We start from the raw sequence: 26,617 nt of genomic DNA, 5'->3' as shown, positions 1-26,617 counted from the left end.
AGACACACACACACACAGAGACAGTGAGACACACACAGAGACAGTGAGACACACACACACAGAGACAGTGAGACACACACACAGAGACAGTGAGACACACACAGTGACAGTGAGACACACACACAGTGACAGTGAGACACACACACAGTGACAGTCACACACACAGTGACAGTCACACACAGTGACAGTCACACACAGTGACAGTGCCAGACACACACAGTGACAGTGCCAGACACGCACACACACGCAGTGACATACATACACACACACACACACACACACACACACACACACACACACACACACACACACACACACACACACACACACACACACACACACACACACACACACACACACACACACACACACACAATAAGCCCACCTCTGCAAACACACACAAAAATAAGGCCTCTCCCCCCTTGGGGTGGGTAAGGTGTCTGGGAGGGGGTATAAGGGGGCATGTGGGTTACCTGGGGCCCGTGGATGGGCTGCTGGAGCTGCATAGGTAGCCAGTGCAGCTGAGAGACTGACAGGCCCGCGGAGCCTAAAGGGAGGGACAGGGGGGCGGAGCCTAAGGAGCCCGGCATTACTGGAGGAGAGAAAGGAGGGGGCAGTGCTGTAGGAAGAGGCGGGCCCAAAAAAAAAATCTTGGCAGAGTGACAGCACGGGCAGCCAATCAGGAAAGGGGGAGTTTTTTAAACCATTCTTGCAGGCTTGCTTCCCGGGGCGGAATGATTTCGCAGGACTTACACGGCCCGCGGGCCGGACGTTCCCCACCCCTGCCGTACACAGACACCAGGGACACATACTGCTTACCCCCTCCTAATACACAGACATCAGGGACACATACCTCACCCTCCTCTAATACACAGACATCATCCTCTCCTAATACACAGACAACAGAGACACCTAGCGCTCACCCCCTCCTAAGGCTGAGCTCACGGTGGCGGCTTTACTATGTCCGTGCGCACTTCATGGACACTTACCTGATTGTCTAAGGTAGTTCCTCAAGTGCCCGCGGCGTTGCTAGGGTCGACGCAGCGACATTTTGATGCCACAACAAAAATTGAATTTTCGTGCTGCAGTCGCATGACGTCAGCGTCACGTGAGCTGGTTCAGCCAATGAGGGTGAACCAGCTCGGTGACGCGACCGTGACGCGTTCACCACAACCCCCGCCACGCCCCCGATCGCCGCAACCCATCTCCTGCAGCTAGCGCACACATCGCTGGGGCTGCAGGAGTGCGCGCACAGAAGCACCCACCCGAGCCGCCACCGTGAGCTCGGCCTGATACACAGACATCAGGGACACATACCTCTCACCCCCTCCTAATACACAGACATCAGGGACACATACCTCTCACCCCCTCCTAATACACAGACATCAGGGACACATACCACTCACCCCCTCCTAATACACAGACATCAGGGACACATACCTCTCACCCCCTCCTAATAGACAGAAATCAGGGACACATACCTCTCACCCCCTCCTAATAGACAGAAATCAGGGACACATACCCCTCACCCCCTCCTAATACACAGACATCAGGGACAGGTACCTCTCATCCCTTCCTAATACACAGACATCAGGGACACATACCGCTCACCCCCTCCTAATACACAGAGATCAGGGACACATACCGCTCACCCCCTCCTAATACACAGACATCAGGGACACATACCACTCACCCCCTCCTAATACACAGACATCAGGGACACATACCGCTCACGCCCTCCTAATACACAGGCATCAGGGACACGTACCTCTCACCCCATACTAACACAGGAAATAGAGGTTTTTAAGGTTCATACTAAGCACTACCTTCTTTTAACCCCTTTGCTGCCAGAGGAACCTGTGTCTCTTTGCAGTTTGTCGGTGCAGCAGAGAAGGGGTTACAGCGCAGAGCAGCTAATTACACAACATCTGCCCATGACATCTGTGTAACTGCCGTGTCCTCGCCCCCTGTCCCCAGAGTGGGTGAAATTAGGATCATTTCAGACATTTGGGCAATGAAAATAGATGTTTTATTTTTCCTTTCTGTTGCAGTCCCATTAGTACCCGGGTCCCACTTATAGCAGCTCCTCTTATCCCCAACTGTGCTTTTTATGCCTAAGGCTGCGGTCCCAGTGACTGCCACAGCGCACGGCGTGCACTGTGCGCACAAACACCGGCCCCCCAGTCACTCGGGGCGAGTACATGCGTCGGCGCACATTCAGCAGTCGCGATGTACAGCAAGATTCCACACACTCAAAAAAATTGTGTGTGGAACTTGCGACGGAGCCGTGGCCACGCCCCCGCCGGCGGTTCAGCCAATGAAGGCGAACCAGCCGCGTGAGTTCATGGCCACGCCCCCGCAAAAACCCAAACACGCCCCCTCCCGTCGCAACCGCTCCCTCCTGAGACCGCAGATCGCGGTTAGCGCTGTGCATGCGCCGCCGGGCGCGCGTGTCACAGTCATGACTGGGACTGCAGCCTTAGGCTGCGCTTGTAGTGCCCGGTGACGCGACGTCGCTCCAAAACAAATACATTGACTCCGTCGCACGCGCTTACAGTAACCAATCGGAGAACGCTGCTCCCCTCCCCCCCCCTTCATGATGTCACTGGCCTTGTCGCCAGCGACATCGCTTAAAACTGAAATATAACTTTCGCTAGTGGCAACGGGTGACGTCATCGGTTGCGTCGCCGGCACTATAAGCACGGCCTTAGGCTACACTTATAGTCCCAGCGACGGCGACGGCAGGCTGGGGTCTTTGGAAAAATCAAATTGAGATGACTTCCAGCGATCGCGACTGCAATGCATTTGTTTTGACGCGACGTTGCGTCGCTGTCGCCGGCACTATAAGCGCAGCCTTATACACGATGAGAGATCTGGCTGCAGAACAATGTTTTGCGTATATGGGAATGCAGAGCTATGTATATACGTGTGGAGCTGGAAGTGTTTCAGCATCGAGCGGTTTACCGTGCGTGTCTGTCAGGGAGGGAGTTAATCCGTCTGGGTCAGACTCTTCCCCTCTCCATGGATTGGTGTTATTCTCTCCTGCCCCTTTACACCCACACCCTGCAGGCAGCACATCTGAAAATACATATGCATGAGATCCATTTGCATATGCTAATTCAAACAAAGATCAGCGTATTTGCATAGGTGTGAGTCCCCGGCAAAGCCCGGCTATGGTATTGGGAGGGAGAACCGGGGGCTGTTGGCAACTGTGTCCACCTGTATGCCACGCGTCCCCAAGAGTGGAGCCAGTCCAGCTTCCTACACCCACGCAGGCCTGTGTTTACTAGTTTCAAGGGGCGGGAGGGAGGGGGGGTGGAGTCGGTGCTGCGGTTACAGAGGCCCCACTCTCAAACCATAACAATTAAACTGATTGCCGGGGGAGAGAGTGGGGCCTCTGTAAGTAGTGTAGGACTTTTGGCCGCGACCGAACCGCCCCTTGCGCTTAGCCGTCACCACAACTCACCGCCGCACACCTCGCTGCTTAAAATTTGGCTGCGCACAATACGACCCGACGCCATGTTTAAATGCCCCATATCGCACGGCTACCGCTAATGTCGATGTCCCGGGCGGCTGCTGCTCCAAGTCCCGCACACCCACCGCTCCTGCATGTCATCTTTAAATGTCCCGCGTGGGACATTCACGGGTGGTGGCCACGCAACATGAGCGACAGCGATTTAGGCTGCGGCCAGGCAGGGAGCAGGCACGCTAGCCCTTGTGTGCCGCACCCTGCTCGGCCGGGCGATTCGTGGCTAGGTGCGCGCTCCTCTGGAGGCGTGGCCACGACGTAACGGAGCTGGTTCGTCCTCATTGGGCGAACTGCTCACTTGCGAGCGGCAAAATCAAATTTGCTTGCTCTGCAAGCAGCTGAGCTGGCGCAGGCGTAGGCTCACGCTGGCCACATACCCTTAATGTGTTCCAGCGTGAGCCCGCCCTCTCAGTGCCGAGGCCTTACAGAGGGGTAGTGTGGCTGGGACCAAATTTCCCATTCCACTCTGTAAAGGTCTTTTACCTCCTCCTGCAGGGTTCCAGTGTCAAAAGACGCCGCAACGGCACATGGCGTCATGTTGTCACGGGAATGCGTCACCACGCTGCACCCACTCCATTCATTGTGCTGATATAAGAGCAGGAAGGGATATGCCTCCTTATCAGGGCACAACTGGACAGTGTATAATAGAAAAGCTGCATCCATACACCTCCTGCCTCCAGAACAGGAGCACACAGCTCTGTATAATGATAAGAAGTAGCTTTACTCAGGTGCTGAGGCGCAAATTAGTTAAAAAAAACAATCTACAGTCAGAGATGCTGGTCTTTGAACTGGGAGGCTCAGTTCCAAAGACACATTATGAGAGATAAACCAATCGATCCCATGGGTTGAGTTTTTTTTTATAGCGGATAGGAGAATGGGAAGATTAGGTGGGCCAAGTTCTGTATAATATATATGTATGTGTATATATATATATATATATATATATATATATATATATATATATATATATACATATATACATATGTATATATATACAGTGGTCGACAAATCACCAAAAAATCTACTCGCCACACAAAAAAATCTACTCGCCACCTAGTATTGTATTGTATTGTATGTCTTTATTGTATTGTATGTCTTTATTTATATAGCGCCATTAATGTACATAGCGCTTCACAGCAGTAATACATGTGGTAATCCAATAAAGAACAGATCATGGGAATAAGTGCTTTAGACATTAAGGAAGAGGAGTCCCTGCTCCGAGGAGCTTACAGTCTAATTGGTAGGTAGGGAGAACGTACAGAGACAGTAGGAGGGACTTCTGGTAAGTGCGTCTGTAGGGGGCCAAGCTTTATGTATCATGTGTTCAGAATATCCACAGTGCTATTCATATGCTTCTTTAAGCAAGTGTGTCTTAAGGTGGGTCTTAAAGGGTGCTAGTCGGGTACTGAGGGGAAGGGAATTCCAGAGGTGTGGGGCAGTAAGTGAGAAAGGTTTAAGGCGGGAGAGGGCCTTAGATACAAAGGGGGTAGAAAGAAGACATCCTTGAGAAGAACGCAAGAGTCTGGATGGTGAATAACGAGAAATTAGGGCTGAGATGTAAGGAGGAGCAGAAGAGTGTAGAAGGCAGGACTGCAGACCTGTCTGAGACATGTAAAAGTGCTCACAAGTGATATTTCATTTGCTATATTTATAGATAAACTATATATATATATACAGACAGTCCTCGGTTATCCAATGGAACCCGTTCTGGAAGTGGCATTGGATAGTGAAACCGGTGTAAAGTGAGTCCCATGTTAATCAGTGGCGGTGAGTGTCGGATAACGCATTCAGGCGTCGGATAACGCATTCAGGCGTCGGAAATCAGACCTTAGGGTTGCATTGTAAAGCGTTGGATATGCCATTCGTTGTAAAGTGAAACGTTGGATAACGAGGACTACCTGAATTTTGTTCCTGTAGTAGGGGAGTCGCTCTTGTCCAAAGAGCTAACAATCTGCATGTGCATGGATTTCTTCAGCTGCTGTGTAGTTGTGATCCTGTCCTCAGCTTCTCACTTTCCTCTCAATGTATTCCAGAGCCAATAATAAGGATTATTTAGGGTTTAGGCAGGATACAGGAGCAGAATACATTACAATACAGAGCACACTGGGGATTACTATGAGAAGACTCAGGGTTGCTTTTGATGACTTTGCACTCGTAATGCGGGAGAAATTCTCTGAAACATAGAAGATATTATGAGAGCGTTCAGGCATTACAAGAGTTGCAATCAAAGTGTCAGGACTACAAGCCCCAGAATGCACTGCAGCATGCACTCCCAGGGCCCTATTGAAAACCAGTTATTATGCTGTTTTTTTTGCTGCTGCTTAGTCTGCAAACCGCGACCTTGCAGGAAAGTCCTGCAGCTTCTCTTCTGTATGATGTCACTGGGAGTTGAGCAAGACACAAGACGTGCTTTCCCCTTTCACAGGCAAAGTGCCCTCTCCTGCTCCTGCATTAAACTTTCACAGGGAGGGTGCAGTGTAAGGCAGTGTCTATAGTACCGTCGACGGCACACGCCGGGTGACGTCACCTGTCGCCACGGCGAAAGTTATGTTTCGCCGGGCGGCGGGGTCGCGGGATTCCGGCAATTTGATTTGTTCAAGGGCCGTCACGTGACGCGACAGCCCATGAAAAATCACATTTTGCCAGCTTCCAGTTTGCACGACGTCGATCCGTCGCTTTGTCGCCATCGCGCGCACTATAAGCGCACGCGGCGGCGGCAATGTATTTGTTTTTGGGCGACGTCGCCGGCACTATAAGCGCGGCCTAAGGGAGAATAAATCACTTTATTAACATACAGGTAGTCCTCGCTATCCAACGTTTCACTTTACAATGAATGGCATATTCAACGCAACCCTATGGGCCGTTTTACGACGCCTGAATGCGTAATCCAACGCCTGAATGCGTTATCCGACGCCTGAATGCGTTATCCGACGCCTGAATGCGTTATCCGACGCCTGAATGCGTTATCCAACGCCCGAATGCGTTATCTGACGCTCACCGGCACTGATTAACATGGGACTCACTTTACACCGGTTTCACTATCCAACGCCACTTCCAGAACGGGTTCCATTGGATAACCGAGGACCGCCTGTAGGTTCTGCCTTTGCAACGCAGAAGCGTACATCGAAGTCAGTTGTGGGCGAAAACTGGTCCATCGGCCGCTATACAATAAGTCTATGCGTTGGTCCTGAAGGGGCTCGAGACGCCTCTTGTGTAGGGTTTTAAAGGGACCGTTTCTCTCCTCTGATTTGTAAACTGTTTTGGGGAGAGGGAGGTGTTAAATGTAGCAGCAGTAATGTGTGGGAGATAATCAATCAAATGCTTGTGTCTTCCAAGGGAAAGTTTGTTAGAAGGGTGTAGATTTACTTTGTATTACTGTATATAGCAGCATGTTGACCGGCAACCTATAACATCTGGGGCATTAGGGTCCCGGGCACTGAATGGGTTAACTCTAACTCCTACCTAGTAACTGTGTGAATGCTGCCCCCCCTGTAACTGCAATATTTCCCTTTGTAACCAGCTTTCACAGAAATCTTAATAAGAATAACTACTGATAAACTGTATCTCGTGCCTGGAAGATTCCTGTGTGGCAGTGGTCATAGGCCCAGATTCACTAAATGGGGCTACGCTTTAAATGAATGGGAGTTAAGGGTGTTTAAAGCTTACCACCCGTTAGTGAATCTGGGCTAAATTGTGGTGATACTTTATCTTTAAAGAAAAAGGGGTTTTGATTTGAATTTTGCAGCATATATATTTCCTAAAACGTTTTAAAATAAGTGCAAGGATATTTCATAAATGTTGGATTGTTTTGTTATCGAGCACACAGTACCACTACTTTTTTCTAAAGCCACTTTTGACCACTAAAGGGAGAAAAGAGGGAGAAACATTGGATGAAACGTAGAGTGGAAGGAGGAGAGATATGGGGGGAGGAGGGGAGGCGCAGTGTCAGGATTTAGCCGTGGAAGACGGGGTTATTTATTAAGCTGTGGTAGTGCCACCAGGGCACTATAGCAGTTTAATGAATAACTCCAGAGGGTGCAGTGAGGGTGTATTAGGTGGAGGCGACAGGACATACAGGGAGGTACATGGCTGCATAGGATGATAACCTGCATACTGCCTCTCCTGTGTGATGTGTATAATGTGTTGTTTTTTCACGGCAGGGGAGCCTCCAGGCCCATCAGCGCATGTCCCGTCCCCTGTACACCAGACCTCAACCTAAGGTACATCATCTAACAGAATGTGGGGAGGGCGCTCACATGTTAATCTCATTGCCCCCTGTCCCCCATCCACCTCCTGGCACAGCGGGATGAGATGGGAGGTGGAGCGGAGTTGTTTGTGTGGTTTTTAATGTTGCACTAGCATTGGAGGATTAAGGGGTGGCAGTGTCGTGTGTAGGAGAGCAGGAATAGAATGGGGACAGTCAGCACAAAGAGGGTGTGAGGACAGAGAGGAGGCAGGCTGGGCAGGGTGTAGAGCCATGGAGTAAGAGGTGAGAGTGAGCTGTTGGGACAGAGAGGAGAGAGTCTGGGGAGAGTGGGATATATTTTGGGGGCACAGACAGTGCGGGTAGAGTTATAGGGTTGGGGAATAGAAGGTGAAAGTGCGGAGAGCATCAGGCAATTAAAGATAAGAGTGAGATGTAGGTATAAGAAGAATATAAATAACTGTACTGTGTATGGCTAACCACTGTCTAAAACATCTTCTAATCATTTCATTGCTCACCACTATGCTGTCTAACCCCAAAACAGCAACACGGGTTTGGGAAATCACTTTGTTGTGAAGGAGTAGCAAAATCATCATGGCAGACCCGACAAGGGTCGGTTTACTAGAGATCACTTCCGCTTATTTGTTTAAGTTGTATATTCTCTAAAGAGAATGAGCCATGTAGAGGTCTGGCTTTATATAGAGACACTTGGGTTTGGCTGGGTATTTAGATACTCTGGCCTGGCTGTGTATACAGATACTTGGGCTTGGCTGTATATAGAGATAATCTGGTCTGGCTGGGTATTTAGATACTCGGGTCTGGCTGTGTATATAGTTACTGGGGTCTGGCTGGGTATTTAGATACTCGGGTCTGGCTGGGTATTTAGATACTCGGGTCTGGCTGGGTATTTAGATACTCGGGTCTGGCTGGGTATTTAGATACTCGGGTCTGGCTGGGTATTTAGATACTCGGGTCTGGCTGGGTATTTAGATACTCGGGTCTGGCTGGGTATTTAGATACTCAGGACGGATTTCTGCTCCAGCCTCTCTTCCCTAAGAGGAGCGCTGTTTTCCAGAATGTAGGGACCATGGCAATAAGTGACACTATATAAAGGGCCACGTTACACTATATAAAGGGCCACGTTACACTATATAAAGGGCCATGTTACACTATATAAAGGGCCACGTTACACTATATAAAGGGCCATGTTACACTATATAAAGGGCCACGTTACACTATATAAAGGGCCACGTTACACTATATAAAGGGCCATGTTACACTATATAAAGGGCCACGTTACACTATATAAAGGGCCATGTTACACTATATAAAGGGCCACGTTACACTATATAAAGGGCCACGTTACACTATATAAAGGGCCACGTTACACTATATTAAGGGCCACGTTACACTATATAAAGGGCCACGTTACACTATATAAAGGGCCACGTTACACTATATAAAGGGCCATGTTACACTATATAAAGGGCCACGTTACACTATATAAAGGGCCACGTTACACTATATAAAGGGCCACGTGACACTATATAAAGGGCCACGTTACACTATATAAAGGGCCACGTGACACTATATAAAGGGCCACGTTACACTATATAAAGGGCCACGTTACACTATATAAAGGGTCACCTTGCACATTCATTTTCATTGCTCAGCAAAAAAAAAATCCTCCCTTTTTGCTAAATATTTCATTAAAAACCTCCTGGCAAATGTCACTTAATTCAGGACCTTTAGCAAAATGTTTTCACGTCTGTAGACATATGTCACATGTGTGACGCTGACGTGCAGGGACTGATGGGCACAGTGCGGGCACAACAAAGGCGGAATTCAGCTGTGTTTTTTCTTTGCTTTCACCACGAACACATTTTACATCTCAGTCCAGCACCGGCACTTACCCCTTAAAATGATCCCTTATAATGTGTTTCCTTAATGTCCCGTGTAATAAACAAGCCTCCGGTATCCTAGAGTGTCTCCGGTATCTGAGTGTCTCTGGTATCTCATTGTGCGGACGCGTCCGCGTGGTCTGAGGTACCATGGACGCAGCCTAACCAGGAACCCCATCAGTCCCCAGACGCTCCTTTTCACCGCTGCCAGGCTGTGAACATGTCTAGAACCGCAGAGCGTTTTTTTCTCTCATTGCTTTATTTCTCTAAATACTGCGTCTCCGGACACACTCGCAAACGAGATTTATTTATAAAAATGTTTAACCAGGAAGGGAAGTAATGCACATGTTCATGGGGTTTTTCTTCTTGGTAACAGATACCATAAATACACACACACACACACACACACACACACACACACACACACACACACACACACACACACACACACACACACACACACACACACACACACACACACACACACACACACACACACACACACACTGTGTATGTGTGTATATATATATATTATATATATATATATATATAGATATATATATATATTTGATATCTGAACTCCATGGAAGCATTGGGGGGAAAGAGGGAGGCTGACACATTCCTTTCTTTCTTTATTTGACAGGGTGCACAATTTAAACAAACGCCAGACAATCATTTCACCAGTCAAGTGTGATGGGTACACACATGGCTGTATGATTTTGAGAGAGAATTGCTGAAATTGCAGTAGTTAGGGTGAAATCGTCTGTAGATCGCGTCATTAACAAGAGCAGCGATTGTTACCCATTCCAGGGAGAATAATGAATTTGCGGCTAAAATGCCCTTAACCCTTTGTTGCCCGAGGGACCTGCAGCGCATTGCAAAGCATCGCGGTGACTCGCCCCCTTTGTATTCATTCCATTATTCTCTTTTTATTTAACTGTTGTTATTATTGCACAATGCAATACACGTATGTGTTACTTTGTGGTGGAAGTCATTGTTACCCAATTTCTATACTCCAAAGTCAGAGCGGTAAAAATGAGAAGCAAAAGATGGGGAAAAAAAGACATGTTTTTCCGGCGGCTTAAAAACTGCTTTCGGACAGAATGCGGCAGGAAAAGACGGCAGCGGGAAACAGCCTTTTTTTTAATTCTCCATAGAATACCAAAGCTTGTAGTTTTCATGCATTTGCTGCTAGTTCAAGGAAACCAGAGAACAGAGTTAGCAATATAATCTCTCTTGTATTCGGGGAGTGGAATTATCCATCTTATGCATTATATTGCACACAATTATATATTAATATGCATTATTATTATTATTATGTTAGAAATGTTTTTTTCTTTTTTCCTTCTCCGTTTTTAGAAGAGAGATGCAGTGTAAATCTTGCTAAAATGAGATCCACAAATCTTTTTGTTTAACATGCCTCGTATGTTTTGCAATATTACACCGTATCACTACTTTATTTGATCCCAAGGCGTTATGGCCGCTGGGGATTAGTGACTGCTTGGAAGCAGCAGGTTACAGTGTGGGTGGGATACAGGACTTTGATTGCATGATACAGGAGGTGTGGAGCAGTGGTTAAGGCAGGAGTGGACAACTAAGGCCTCGGTCCCGCTGCGCTCGGTGGCGCGGGCGGCCACACGCGAGTTCCCCACCAGCAGGGGAATCCTGCGGAGCCGGTCCCCCCTGGCTGCACAGCTTACTACATGCTGTGGCGCGTCAGCCGCTATGGGATACAAGAGAATGGTGTCCCCTAGCGTTGACGCGTCACGTGGTGTGGCTGTGAGCCAATGGGGAGGGGGGCTTCGGGAGGAGGAGAGGCTTCGGGGAGCGGGGAGGAGTGTGGAGTGAAAGCAGCGTGAGTGCCTGTCTGTGTGTGTGTCTGAGTGCGTGCGTGCCTGTCTGTGTGTGTGTATGTGTGTGCCTGAGTGCGTGAGTGCCTGCCTCTGTCTGTGTGTGTGTGTTGCTTTACTTACCCGAGCCGTGGAGGGAGGGGGGGGAGAGTAGCGGGTCCCTCCGCTCAAGCCACGCCCCCCTCCCGCTCAAACCTCCCACTCCCGCCCACCTCCCGCTCCCTACAGACCACATATCGCGGTCTGTGTATGTCAGCGCCCCGCCTGTCTGCAGTGCGGGCGCGCTGACTATGGGAGCGGGGCCTTAGCCTAACTCCAAGTCCTCAAGGGCTACCAGGTATTAGGGATATCCCTGCTTCAGCCCAGGTGGTACAGTCTTCGACTGAGTCACTGATTGAGCCACTGTGCTGAAGCAGGGATATCCTGAAAACCTGACCTGTTGGTGGCTCATGAGGACTGGAGTTGCCACCCCTGACAATGTTGGTTTGAATGTACAAGTTTGTGGGGTTATTTCCTACCTCAGCAATTTAAACCATCTCTGTGTGCCTTAATCTCCCTGAGTCCGCAATAACATGATAAGCTTTACAATAGCAAAGGGTAGGGGGGCCGTGCTGCTCCTTTCTTCCCTGTAGTAACAAAGGCGGGAGAGGGAGGAGGGGGTATAATACCTTTTATTGGACCAACAAGTATTTGATATGTTACAAGCTTTCCAACCTCCCAGGGTTGGACCCGATGAAGGACCCGAGAGGTTGGAGATTGTAACATCTACAGTACTACTTGTTGGTCCAATAAAAAAGCCGTCTGCTTGCTCCCAACACATAGAGTATGTCATACCATGTCATAGTTTCTTGTCCCTGTGCAGCTAGATTGGAGCCCCTAGCCCTCAGTGCCCCCCTATTTAATAGTTAATGAAAGTGAATGTATCTTCAACAGCGCGTCACTCCGCTTCTCACAATGCCAAATAGGGGCTGTTACTGTGGCTGCCTTAGAGGTGGTACCCTATGTATCCCTACTTTCCAGCAACCATCATTGAAGACCTGTTGCCATAGAGGTTCTGTGCCCCAGTTCTAGAGGTGTCGAGCTCTGTGTCCCTGTTCATTTATTATAGAGGTGCAAAGCATTGTTTTTGTCAGTGATTTGATGTCTGTGCAGTCCTGATTAAGGAGAAGCTCCCAGTGATAATAGAGACACACAATACAATATGAGATATAATACACATACCCTGTTTAGTCTCTTAAAAGTGTCTTTTAAGTCATGTTTTCTGCAACACTGTTTGTATTCTAAGTAGCGGCTGTGCTCTGTACCCCAAGGACTGTTACTCGTTGGCAATTCCGTAGTTAAAATTACAGCTCGTTGTGAAGGGGTTAAGATGATCGCTTGAGCCAACGCTGCAGAGAGAGACTGAGGTTGGAATCTGTGTCCTCTCCCGTCCCTGTGTCCTGTCCCTGTGTCCTCTCCACTTCCCTGTGTCCTCTCCACCTCCCTGTGTCCTCGCCACGTCCCTGTGTCCTGTCCCTGTGTCCTCTCCACCTCCCTGTGTCCTCGCCACGTCCCTGTGTCCTGTCCCTGTGTCCTCTCCACCTCCCTGTGTCCTCTCCACCTCCATGTGTCCTCTCCACGTCCCTGTGTCCTGTCCCTGTATCCTCTCCATGTCCCTGTGTCCTCTCCACGTCCCTGTGTCCTGTCCCTGTGTCCTCTCCACCTCCCTGTGTCCTCTCCACCTCCCTGTGTCCTCGCCACGTCCCTGTGTCCTGTACCTGTGTCCTCTCCACCTCCCTGTGTCCTCTGCACCTCCATGTGTCCTCTCCACCTCACTGTGTCCTCTCCACCTCACTGTGTCCTCTCCACGTCCCTGTGTCCTGTCCCTGTGTCCTCTCCATGTCCCTGTGTCCTGTCCCTGTGTCCTCGCCACGTCCCTGTGTCCTGTCCCTGTGTCCTCTCTACCTCCCTCTGTCCTCTCCACCTCCCTGTGTCCTCGCCACGTCCCTGTGTCCTGTCCCTGTGTCCTCGCCACCTCCCTGTGTCCTGTCCCTGTGTCCTCTCCACGTCTGTGTCCTGTCCCTGTGTCCTGTCCCTGTGTCCTCTCCATGTCCCTGTGTCCTGTCCCTGTGTCCTCTCCACCTCCCTGTGTCCTGTCCCCGTCCCTGTGTCCCACTCACCTCCCTGTGTCCTCTCCACGTCCCTGTGTCCTGTCCCTGTGTCCTCTCCACGTCCCTGTGTCCTCTCCACGTCCATGTGTCCTCTCCACGTCCATGTGTCCTCTCCACGTCCATGTGTCCTCTCCACGTCCCTGTGTCCTCTCCACGTCCCTGTGTCCTCTCCACGTCCCTGTGTCCTCCCCACGTCCCTGTGTCCTCTCCACGTCCCTGTGTCCTCTCCACGTCCCTGTGTCCTCCCCACGTCCATGTGTCCTCTCCACGTCCCTGTGTCCTCTCCATGTCCCTGTGTCCTCCCCATGTCCCTGTGTCCTCCCCACGTCCCTGTGTCCTCTCCATGTCCCTGTGTCCTCCCCACATCCCTGTGTCCTCTCCATGTCCCTGTGTCCTCCCCACATCCCTGTGTCCTCTCCACGTCCCTGTGTCCTCTCCACGTCCCTGTGTCCTGTCCCTGTCCCTGTGTCCTCTCCATGTCCCTGTGTCCTCTCCACGTCCCTGTGTCCTGTCCCTGTCCCTGTGTCCTCTCCACGTCCCTGTGTCCTCTCCACCTCCCTGTGTTCCACTCACCTCCCTGTGTCCTCCCCACGTCCCTGTGTCCTCTCCACGTTCCTGTGTCCTCTCCATGTCCCTGTGTCCTGTCCCCGTCCCTGTCCCCGTCCCTGTGTCCCACTCACCTCCCTGTGTCCTCTCCATGTCCCTGTGTCCCACTCAACTAAGTACAGACTAGATCACAAAGGAATGCCTATAGCTCTTATCACAGGGAGGTGTTCAGGGCTGCTGGCAGGGAAAGGGTTACACTGAACCGCTTGCGGCTGTCAACATTCATTTCTCTTAGTCTCTGTAAACATCAGGAACATAAAAGGCCAATTTCACAACTAAATATAGCAGCGTATTTTGGCCTGATATAAATGGCAGATCGTTGTAGAACACGACAGTCTGAGTGTCCCAATGATACACAGCTCAGAGGCGTGATGCACGCGGGCTGAATATCACAGGGGCGCAGAGCCTGGCACCTCTAGCGCAGGGTGACACCCACATACAGAGCAGGGGCGCAGAGCCTGGCACCTCTAGCGCAGGGTGACACCCACATACAGAGCAGGGGCGCAGAGCCTGGCACCTCTAGCGCAGGGTGACACCCACATACAGAGCAGGGGCGCAGAGCCTGGCACCTCTAGCGCAGGGTGACACCCACATACAGAGCAGGGACACAGAGCCTGGCACCTCTAGCGCAGGGTGACACCCACATACAGAGCAGGGACACAGAGCCTGGCACCTCTAGCGCAGGGTGACACCCACATACAGAGCAGGGACACAGAGCCTGGCACCTCTAGCGCAGGGTGACACCCACATACAGAGCAGGGACACAGAGCCTGGCACCTCTAGCGCAGGGTGACACCCACATACAGAGCAGGGACACAGAGCCTGGCACCTCTAGCGCAGGGTGACACCCACATAGAGAGCAGGGACACAGAGCCTGGCACCTCTAGCGCAGGGTGACACCCACATACAGAGCAGGGACACAGAGCCTGGCACCTCTAGCGCAGGGTGACTGCCACATACAGAGCAGGGACACAGAGCCTGGCACCTCTAGCGCAGGGTGACTGCCACATACAGAGCAGGGACACAGAGCCTGGCACCTCTAGCGCAGGGTGACTGCCACATACAGAGCAGGGACACAGAGCCTGGCACCTCTAGCGCAGGGTGACACCCACATACAGAGCAGGGACACAGAGCCTGGCACCTCTAGGGCAGGGTCAAACCCACATACAGGACAGGGACACAGAGCCTGGCACCTCTAGGGCAGGGTGACACCCACATACAGAGCAGGGACACAGAGCCTGGCACCTCTAGGGCAGGGTCAAACCCACATACAGGACAGGGACACAGAGCCTGGCACCTCTAGAGCTAACTGAATCTCATACACAGAACCCAAGTTGCATAGTTCAGGGATACAGAGTATGGCCGCTCTGGCAGTGCAGAGTTTAATGTGAGGAGGAGCCGCACAGGATTTCTCCGGAGTCGCTGCAGCGGATCCTGTGTTTGTTCTCCCGTTAGAAGCCACAATGTTCTGCGTGTTAGAAGAAGCTCTCCCATTACAGAGGCTGGGGGAACAGTGGGCGGAGGGGTGATCGCTAGCCCCCGAAACACGAGGGGTGGAGGGAGGCTTCAAAGCTTCAGCGCAGCGCTTCGGCGTTTGATGACATTTTGATGGCCGAGTTGGGGATGCCAGGCGGCCCACGTCTCCCAGGCCGGAGTAATTGATTAATAGGAGGTGTGCGCAGGACACAGTGTGCGTCCAGGCAAGAAAATCCATACAGAGCTCTGCACCTGTCTGACACTTACAGGCACATTAAAATAGATGGGAATATGGCGGATTAAAGGGAGGTTTTGCTCAGGGTTAACCCCAAAACACTCCCATGCTCTCCCATCACTCCTCTCATCCTCACTGAGTTCCCTTCCTACATCAGCAGCCTCCATAGACCTCAGTGGCATCACCCTCTAAGGCCGCGCATATAGTGCCCGCGACGGCGACGCGTGACATCACCCATCACCGCTAGCAAAAGTTGTATTTCGCGGCCGACCAGGCCATTGATTGGTTCATGGACTGTCACACGAGGCCCCTGAAAATCAAATATTGCTGGCTTCAAAAAATCTTGTCGCTTTGTCGCCATCGCGCTTACTATAAGCGCACGTGGCGGAGACAATGCATTTGTTTTCGGGCGACGTTGCGTTGCCGGCACTATAAGCGCAGCCTTATACTCATCTGTAGTATTTGTTATTTATATAATTATGCCATGGGTATTACGGCTGTGCAGCTCTATGTACATTAATGGCACTATATAATAAAGATATACATACATGCATACATAGATCTCTGTGGGATCTCCGTTATACACATCAGCTGTTGCTATAGAGCTTTGTGGGATCTCCTCTTACACAAGTTTCGAGTGAGGGCGTGAGGGAGGGAGGGCGTGAGGGAGGGAGGGCGTGAGGAAGTGAGGGAGTTAGGGCGTGAGGGAGGGGGCGTGAGGGAGGGAGGGTGTGAGAGAATGAGTGCGTGAGGGAGTGAATGCGTGAGGGAGTGAATGTGTGAGGGCAAGCTGTGGTGGGTCGGGACCTCTTACTATTGAGGGGCATCATTAAAGGTTTAGCAGTGTGTTCTCACACTCACTACTGCTCTATATACTGCTACATATCTTTGTATACAGACATGGTGGGGGGAATTCAGTCTGTGATTAAAGTGCTCCCTGTAGTTAGGAATTATGTGTATACGGTATGTGTGTAGATATCTATATATAAAACGTGTATGTAGTTTATTCAGTTAGGGTTTTATATATATATACATACATACATACATACCACACATAATATAACACATATACATATACATATACACACACACACACATATATATATATTGTCTTGAGGAAACCATAAAGGAATAGAACATAGGCATTAAATGCAGTTAGATGTTTAGCCTATGGTTTTAGAACAGATAATGAAAACCGGGCGCGAAACAGAAGTGACAAATCTGTGTAATAGTCTGCAGTGCCTGTGTAATAGTCTGCAGTGCCTGTGTAATAGTCTGCAGTGCCTGTGTAATAGTCTGCAGTGCCTGTGTAATAGTCTGCAGTGCCTGTGTAATAGTCTGCAGTGTTTTTGTGGGACTCTAACTACGATAAATAGTCCAGCTTTATATCGGGGAATGAGGCTGTAAAGCATGAAGCCAGTGTGATAGGAGCAGGGCTGGAAATAGGCAGGCAAGGTGGGCCAAGTGGGGTTTGTATGCCAGGGGATCTCAACTCCAGTCCTCAAGGGCCAGTAGCAGGTCAGATTTTAAGGATATCCCTGCTTCAGCACAGGTAGCTCAATCAGTGGCTCAGTCAAAGACTACATCCTGTGCTGAAGCAGGGATATCCTGAGAACATGACCTGCTGGTGGCCCTTGAGGACTGCAGTTAGCCGTCCCTGTTGTAAGCCTTCAGTGTCTGTTTCTTTAGCCCTGATTGGAACTATTGCTGTTTGAATGAATACCCCCCCCCCCCTCCCAGTTAGTAATACCCATTCCCAAAACTGTCATAGCCCCTGTGTGGAGGTCTTTGTTGATCACTGTAGGTGTAGGGACTCTGTACCTGAGAGTTCTCCCCCCATAATAATGCAACCCCGCTCTCCCTCTCCTCTCACCCCCTTGCAGTTTACAAGCCCTGCGGAAGGAGAAGTCGAGGGACGCGGCCCGTTCACGCCGCGGGAAGGAGAACTTTGAGTTTTACGAGCTTGCCAAACTGCTCCCCCTTCCTGCCGCCATCACCAGTCAGCTAGACAAGGCTTCCATCATCCGGCTGACCATCAGCTACCTGAAGATGAGGGACTTTGCCAACCTAGGTGACCCCCCCTGGAACCTGCGCATGGAAGGGCCGCCCCCCAACACCTCCGTCAAAGGTGGGTCTTTGCTCGCTCAACCAGCACTATCATTTCAATGCAGAAGCAGACTCTCCTAACCCCTCTAATGTATTGCTGGATCCTCTGCCTGCACGCGTGGGGGAGATAAGGCTTTCAGGGCTATATTTACTAAGCAGTGCTACTCCATAGGAAAACTTCCGACACTTCTTATTAAAGGGTCTTCTGGCTCCCAGAAGTTTTCTTATGAAGTAGCACTGCTCAGTAAATTTGGGCTGATATGCTATGAGTAGGGATTCTGTGATGTCTTTTTATTCAGTACTGCTCCAGAGATGTATTGTGTGTGTGTGTGTGTGTGTGTGTGTGTGTGTGTGTGTGTGTGTGTGTGTGTGTGTGTGTGTGTGTGTGTGTGTAAAACTTTTTGTTTATTTTGGCGGATGTTTAAGAAATGGCATCCTTGCTCTGTCATAGGAAATAATGGCTTTGTTACCCAATGATGTCGTATTGAGTTGTAGTATTCATTGAAGAAGACTAGATATTTTGCAATCATTGATACCTTGTAATGGATGAGTCGCTGTTGAACTCAGCGATCGGCATAAACTGCAGCTACAAAATTTTTGGATCAATTTAGGCCTTAACCGATCACCAAATTCTAGTTGAAACTCTTTCTGCTTTTTACCATCTAATGATCCAGTAAGACATGGTCTCCTAGATGTAATTTCTGCTTTCACAACTCTCCGGCATGTGGTACAAGAAAAGAAAGAAAAAGAAAAATATATATATATATATATCATATATAAAATAAATATATATATAGCAACTGTAAATATTACTGTATGTTCATTTGCATGTCTTAGACAGGTTATCGCCCAGCACACAGCACTTCCACTGCAGCAAGGGATTCTGGGAAATGACATGCAAATGAGCACACAGTGCCACCTTTTATCTCAAGCTCACATTACATGAACAACCCTTAGCCAATGCATGCTGCTTTTTTAGCAAAGACTTGGGAGATGCAAAGTCAGTTAACCCACACACAGACATGTTTCAACCTATATATATATATATATATATATATATATATATATATATATATATATATATATATATATATATATATATTAAGCAAGTTATCAGAATACAAAAAGTGCAGTGCCCCCTACTCAACACTAAATTACACCCTGATCTAGGAGCCAAGGTCTCCAGGCTGAAATCTTGGGGCAATATTCAAGAAAAGAAATTCCATTGAAAGCAATTGGGGTTTTTCTTTAATAAATCTGGTGCAATTTATTTGACTTCATTCTGCATAGGGAAACTTTAGTAAATAACCCTCTTAGTGTTAACAACTTCACAGGATCCCACTTCGAACACCAAGCCTCTCAATCTTACGGTATCACAAGCTCCCTTCCCAGAGACCAATGTCTGAGCTTCTCACTGCTCTAGGCGTCTTACTCATTGACACAAAGCTGTTCTTTGCCGTCGGGTGAAGAGACAATAAAAATGCAGAGATCTGTCACCCATCATTCATTTAATTAAGCTGCGAAATGAGCTAAATAAAAATGGCAGCTTAATGAATCCGGTGTCTGCACTGACTGACAGCAATGGCAAAACATCCCCGCCCCCGCCCCCGCCAGTGTGCACCACACGAGTAACACGGCAGCATCTTTCCAAGAAGCAAATTAGCACCCTGTTTAACATTACAATCCCCTCCGGCAGTGAAAGGATTAAAGCTACAATTTGTAAAACTAATTTGGAAACCCCATTTGCGTGTTCCTCGCGTGCTCCTCGCGTGTTCCTCTCACTTGGTCCTTGTCTGCTTTCTACATTCTGTCGTACCATGTTAATAATTAGGAACAGAAATGGATGGTCAGATTTTTTTAACCATCACCCCAAAAATATAAATAAATGACAAATATCTACAGATAGCAGGCTAGATTTTTCATTTGTTTTCAATTTTTGGGGTGATGGTTGAAACGACGGCCATCGACTTGCGCTCCTAATTATTAAATGTCTAATGTGTTTGACCTCCAAGAAGAAAGGTGATCTTGTCTTACATGCTGTTCTGACAAATAGTGTGTGTTTTACTCATAAAGTTATTGGTTTTTGGAAGGGGCTAAGTAAATGTAATTAAATGAATGAATACAGCTTCCTGTAAAGGTCGGTGCTGTTACATCTCGTCCGAAGCAGCCCCAAACTTGCACTGAACTGTATGCATTTCATGGGCCACCATATTTGTTTCTCCGCTAATCAAAGTTACACTTTTGAGCCGCGTTTCTAAAAAGCTCTTCAGCTTAACTTGCTTATCCTGTATCCGCTGAAGCGAACGGTCATGGCCGTCTTCAGCCGAAATTCCCCATCAACTTCAATGGAGAATTTCCTCTGAGATCACCTGCTTTGCTGAATATAGAATAAACCAGGGGCTGGCCAACTCCTGTCCTCAAGGGCCAGCAACAGGTCAGGTTTTAGGATATCCCTGCTTCAGCACAGGTGGTACAGTCAACGATTGAGCCACTGACTGAGAGCCACCTGTGCTAAAGCAGGGATATCCTGAAAACCTGACCTGTTGGTGGCCCTAGAGGACTGGAATTGGCCACTCCTAGAATAGACCCTAAATGAGATGATACCTTTAACCCTGCCAGTACTGGAGGGGACTGCGGCACATTGCAGCGTTAGCTGGCACGGGCAGAGCGTTGAATCGCGTCACACCCAACAAACACTGTTGCTGTTTTTCTGTTCGTTATCTCCCCTTTTTTGCTTTCTAATCGGAGAGCAATTTCCACAGCTGTGGGCGAAGAGACGGCGCATTCCCGGCCCGGGCTGTAAGAGAAATTGAATGACAGTGAGCAAAACAGCAGTAATTATAAAACTAATTACTAAACGCTCATGATGCCCGCAGGCTTGTGCATAACTAAAATTAGAAAAAGAAATTGCTTTTGGCTGAGGAGGAGGAGGAGGAGGAGAGCTGTTTTGGTCGCTGATCCCACAAAGCATTCGTTTAAAAACCGGGGTGGAGGGTTTAGCAGCGTAAGCTCAAATCGCTCAATAATAATAATAATAATATTTTCTTATTTAGTGCTCTTTAACAGTGTAGCAGGTCTAATCAGTCTTTGCCACAAAGAGCTCACAATCTAAGTTTGCTGTCTGAAGCCCAGGGAGATAAGGTCACAAGAAGCTAACACTGGGATTAAAAATGGGTTTTTCCACTTCAAAAGTCCTCACACACCGCTACTGTTTCACCCCGTATATAACCTTCTCCCTTGCTACGGTTGATAAAATAAGTGGGAACGAGGGAGGCACCACAAATGTTTTTTTTTTTTTTTAGATGATAAGCACTGGGATCCGACATTGGCCACAAATAAACCCATTCCTGAGCTGCCTGTGTTGGTTCTCCGGTGATTATTCAAGCTGTGCGTGGCTTGTAGCACCTCCATTATTATCTGTGCTCTCAAACGCCTTCCATTGGTGAACGTTCAGCGGGGCAATTTCACAAACAGAGAATGTACAGTACATGGGAGAATGAAATCCACATGAGAACAAGCAGCAAGCCTGAGAAATAACACGCGGAAATCGCATGTAATCAGCTGCGTTCACATTCCAGAGATGGGTACACTTCCCATCCAGGGATTAGTTACACATGTATTCTGTATACTTCTGTTTACTCTCTCAAGTGCGCCTGGTGTGTATAAAGGGACATTAAAATATAGATAGATGGATCCACATACATACAACAAATATTACTGACTTTCCGCCTCTTCACCCACGGGCGGGTATGGGCAACTTCCACGGAAAACTTCACTTTAAAAAGATCCATGGAAGTTGTTTAGCTGGATATACCCACGGGGACGCCAGGCCCAAGGGTCGGCAGAGCCCATTTTGCTGGAAACGAGGGGCGCCATGTGAAGGCAGGGTTGTCAATTGATAATGAAAAGCTCTATATCTATAAATACAGTGATCACGTGTCTTAAAAAAGTACTGGGACTGTGCTGGACGTAAAATATATTTTTCTACAACAAGTCACTTATTGTTTGAAGAGAAAGTGGAACTATATGTATTTGAACAATTAAAAAAAGTAGTTGGACTCTCCGCTTTTAAATTTAAAAAGTAGTGGTACTCCCCTCCCCCTCCGGGCCCAGGTGTGTGCGGATCCCGGAGGGTGCGGGTTCACACTCACACGAGATGGTGATGGATGTTCAAGTTGAGGGGGGAACCTGAGCTCTGTTTCCCCCTGGTGATGGCATCTGAAGCTGCAGCAATTAGGCCGCTTAATGGGAGGGATAAATCACGCGGGCGCGGTGCTGCAGGTAACACATCTGGATGTTCAGTCAGCTGTGACTAATACCCGGGCAGCCCCAGCCTGGCATCTCACCCGCTGCCGAAAGCAGGAGCCCACAATGCAAGGCGGCGAAGGGTTAATGTAACGCACTAGTGAATGGCTTAAGGAAGTGTCCGGAGAGGTGCTTTGCAGGTGTCCCTGGCAGGGAAGGGGTTAAGGGCACTGCAGTAAGATGTGAGTAATGAAGGTTATGGAGAGGGCCGGATCTGTGCCCCCTCTCTGCCTGTTTATTAATCTATGCCTGCTCCTGTCTGTCGCTGTCTTAGAGGGTTATTTATTAAGGTCCGTTATGGGTTGGTGCACCCGACCGGGCGTTAACACACATTTAAGTCAATGGGAGTTAACGGATTGGGAGCGTTAACCCATAACAGACAAAGAATAATGTCCTTGCTGTCTGCATGGCTCTCTGTAAATCTCTCTTTGTCCCTTGACATTAAGTTCCAGTCTGTGTGTCTGTGTATGTATCTGTCTGTCTCTGTGTATGTGCTTCTCTGTATGTCTCTGTGTCTGTGTGTATGTCTCTGGCTCTGTGTATGTGTCTGTCTCTGTGCCTCTGTGTATGTATCTAGCTCTGTGTATGTGTCTGTCTCTGTGCCTCTGTGTATGTGTCTGTGCCTCTGTGTATGTATCTCTCTGTCTTTGTGTATGTGCCTCTCGGTATGTCTCTGTGTATGTGTCTGTCTCTGTGCCTCTGTGTATGTGTCTGTCTCTGTGCCTCTGTGTATGTATCTGTCTGTCTCTGTGTATGTGCCTCTTTGAATGTCTCTGTGTACTGTATGTGTCTGTCTCTGTGTATGTGTCTCTCTGTATGTCTCTGTGTATGTGTCTGTCTCCGTCTATGTGTCTGTCTCTGTGTATTCATCTGTCTCTTTGTATCTGTCTCTGTGTCTCTGTCTATGTATCTGTCTCTGTGAATGTTTCTTTCTCTGTGTATTTATCAGCCTCTTTGTATCTGTGTATATGTCTCTATGTGTGTATCTGTCTCTGTTTATGTGTATGTACTGTATCTGTCTCTTTGTATCTGTGTATTTGTCTGTCTCTGTGTCTCTGTGTATGTATATGTGTCTGTCTCTTTTTATATCTTTGTATGTGTCTGTCTCTGTGTCTCTGTGTATGTGTCTGTCTCTGTGTCTCTGTGTATGTATATATATCTCTTTGTATCGGTGTACAGTATGTGTCTCTCTGCATCTCTGTGTATGTGTCTGTCTCTTTGTTTCTGTGTATGTCTCTGCCTCTGTGTATGTATCTGTCTCTTTGCATCTGTATATGTGTCTCTCTCTGTGTCTGTGTCTGTCTCTTTGTATCTGTGTGTGTGTGTCTGTCTCTGTTTGTATCTGTCTCTGTGTCTCTGTGTATGTATGTGTATTTATCTGTCTCTGTGTATGTTTCCCTCTGTGTATCGGTGTGTGTATCTGTCTCTGTCTATATGTATGTAGCTGTCTCTTTGTATCTGTGTATGTGTGTGTCTCTATCTATGTATGTGTATTTATCTGTCTCTGTGTCTCTCTGTATGTATCTCTCTTTGTATCTGTGTATGTACCTGTCTCTGTATGTATGTCTCGTTACATCTGTGTTTGTATTTGTCTCTGTGTCACTCTGTTTGTATCTGTCTCTGTGTCTCTGTATTTATCTGCCTCTGTGTATGTATCTGCCTCTGTATTTATCTGCCTCTGTGTATGTATCTCTCTTTGTATCTGTGTATGTATCTGTCTCCGTGCATGTATCTGTCTCTGTGTTTCTCTGTATGTATCTGCCTCTTTACATTTGTGTATGTGTCTGTCTCTGTGTTGCTGTGTGTGTATCTGTCTCTCTCTATGTATCTGTCTTTGGGTCTCTGTATATTTATGTCTCTATGTATGTATGTATGTATGTATGTATCTGTCTCTGTGCACTTTATGTATGTGTTTGTGTATCTGTCTCTGTGTCTGTGCACTTTATGTATGTGTTTGTGTATCTGTCTCTGTGTATGTCTCTGTATATGTATTTGTCTTAGTGTATGTTTCTGTCTCTGTGTACAGTATGTGTCTCTGTGTATATGTCTCTGTGTATGTATCTGCATATTTGTGTCTCTGTCTGTGTATGTGTATGTATCTGTATTTGTGTCTCTGTGTATGTATCTGTCTATATATCGGTCTGTGTGTATATATCTGTGTCTCTGTGTATATGTATCTGTCTCTGTGTATGTCTCTGTCTCTCTGTGTATATATCTGTCTCTGTGCCTCTGTGTATGTGTATGTGTCTCTGTGTACGTATCTGTCTCTGTGTATATCTCTGTCTCTGTGTATATCTCTGTCTCTGTGTATGTCTCTGTGTATATCTCTGTCTCTCTGTATATATCTGTCTCTGTGCCTCTGTGTATGTGTCTCTGTGTACGTATCTGTCTCTGTGTATATCTCTGTCTCTGTGTATATCTCTGTCTCTGTGTATATCTCTGTCTCTGTGTATATCTCTGTCTCTGTGTATATCTCTGTCTCTCTGTATATCTCTGTCTCTGTGTATGTATCTGTGTCTGTCTCTCTTTCTGTGTCTGTCTGCATCTCTTTGGGTCTCTATCAGATATAATGTGAAGCATTCTTCCTCTTGTCTGAGAAGATGTAACCCCATTCAACTATACAGAGCTGGGGAAAGATATACATAATAAATATCTATATTCCCATGCATACATCATATTAAATAGGGATCCATGTGTGTCTGTGCCCCTGTCTCTCAGTCCCTGTCTGAGAGATGGGAATACTAATCCCCCGTGAGCACACAGCTCTCCGAGGCGCTGACAATACTGGGCAGGCAGAGCGTCTGATCCACGCTCACAAAGCCCAGAGAGGCTGTAATTGAAATCAGAGGCGGTGTGACGGAATGGCACGGGGGGCTTTGAAGTCTGCTTTCTGAGAGCACAGCAGGCGCAGAGACGCGGTGAAGGACATTCACCATTACAAGTAATGTCCTTAATAATCTTGTTAGCCCAGACTCTCCCTGTACGAGACAAATGGAACATTATTGGTTTATGGGTTGGAGTAAATAATTTAGTTTCCAATATTCCGGCTCCTTTGACAGTAAATTAAAATGACATGAAAGGGGCTTGTTGAATAAAGAAAGTATCCAATCAGATGTAATTGGCATGACTTGGGCAGCAGAAATATATATTATTATGAAAGCGTGTTGTCTCGGAGCCCTGTGAGTTTGCATGAATTCAAATGTCACCAAAAGAGAGAATTCTTTGATTTGTTGCATTTCCAACTTTTGTTGCGCGGTTTTACATCTTGTGTACGGAGACAGACACTCGGGGTCGAGAGAGAGCGCGTGTGATGTGCGCGTGTGGGGGGAGGTGTGTAGCTGGCATTGTGATGTTCAGCTGATGACAGCAGCTTCCTTTCTTCTGTGCGTCAATGTATCAGGGAGCTTTGCTTCCGCAGCGAGGGAGAGTGGGTATAGCAACAGTTGAGGGAGGAGTTATGAGAAGCAGTTATAGGAGGAGATATAGGGAGCGGTTATAGGAGGAGTTATATGGAGCAGTTATAGGAGGAGTTATATGGAGCAGTTATAGGAGGAGTTATATGGCGCAGTTATAGGAGGAGTTAGGGGAGGAGTTATAGGAGCAGTTAGGGGAGGAGTTATAGGGAGCAGTTAGGGGAGGAGTTATAGGAGCAGTTAGGGGAGGAGTTAGGGGAGGAGTTAGGGGAGGAGTTATAGGGAGCGATTATAGGAGCAGATAGGGGAGGAGTTATAGGGTGCAGTTATTGGAGGAGATATAGGTAGCGGTTATAGGAGGAGATATAGGGAGCGGTTATAGGAGGAGTTAGGGGAGGAGTTATAGGAGGAGTTATATGGAGCAGTTATAGGAGGAGTTATGGGAGGAGTTATAGGAGCAGTTAGGGGAGGAGTTATAGGGAGCGATTATAGGAGCAGATAGGGGAGGAGTTATAGGGAGCAGTTAGGGGAGGAGTTATAGGAGCAGTTAGGGGAGGAGTTAGGGGAGGAGTTATAGGGAGCGATTATAGGAGCAGATAGGGGAGGAGTTATAGGGTGCAGTTATTGGAGGAGATATAGGTAGCGGTTATAGGAGGAGATATAGGGAGCGGTTATAGGAGGAGTTAGGGGAGGAGTTATATGGAGCAGTTATAGGAGGAGTTATGGGAGGAGTTATAGGAGCAGTTAGGGGAGGAGATATATGGAGCAGTTATAGGAGCAGTTAGGGGAGGAGTTATAGGGAGCGGTTATAGGTGGAGATATAGGGAGCGGTTATAGGAGGA

The 26,617-nt window shown here is 48.2% G+C and overlaps 1 protein-coding gene and 1 long non-coding RNA gene across 8 annotated transcripts in view; one reads left to right on the top strand and one right to left on the bottom strand.

Moving 5' to 3' along the window:
• Window positions 1–3,072, bottom strand: part of LOC142502231 (uncharacterized) — a 20,005-nt gene extending 16,933 nt beyond the window's left edge. The window contains exon 1 of one of the 2 annotated variants that reach the window (XR_012803681.1): window positions 2,965–3,072. This is a non-coding gene — a long non-coding RNA (uncharacterized LOC142502231). Of the gene's footprint in view, window positions 1–473; window positions 553–2,964 lie in introns of those variants that run through there. The other variant, XR_012803682.1, reaches the window with a different exon arrangement.
• Window positions 1–26,617, top strand: part of NPAS3 (neuronal PAS domain protein 3) — a 414,873-nt gene that overhangs the window by 148,133 nt on the left and 240,123 nt on the right. For 4 of the 6 annotated variants that reach the window (XM_075613154.1, XM_075613156.1, XM_075613153.1 and 1 more), the window contains exons 2-3: window positions 7,690–7,749; window positions 17,835–18,079. In XM_075613154.1, coding sequence (XP_075469269.1) covers window positions 7,690–7,749; window positions 17,835–18,079 — 305 coding nt within the window. The remainder of the gene's footprint in view (window positions 1–7,689; window positions 7,750–17,834; window positions 18,080–26,617) is intronic. The other 2 variants (XM_075613155.1, XM_075613159.1) reach the window with 1 other exon arrangement.

The sequence above is a fragment of the Ascaphus truei genome, chromosome 9, assembly GCF_040206685.1.
Source record: "Ascaphus truei isolate aAscTru1 chromosome 9, aAscTru1.hap1, whole genome shotgun sequence".
NCBI lineage: Eukaryota > Metazoa > Chordata > Amphibia > Anura > Ascaphidae > Ascaphus > Ascaphus truei.
Note: the sequence above shows the minus strand (reverse complement) of the source record. Positions and strands in the feature narration are given on the sequence as shown.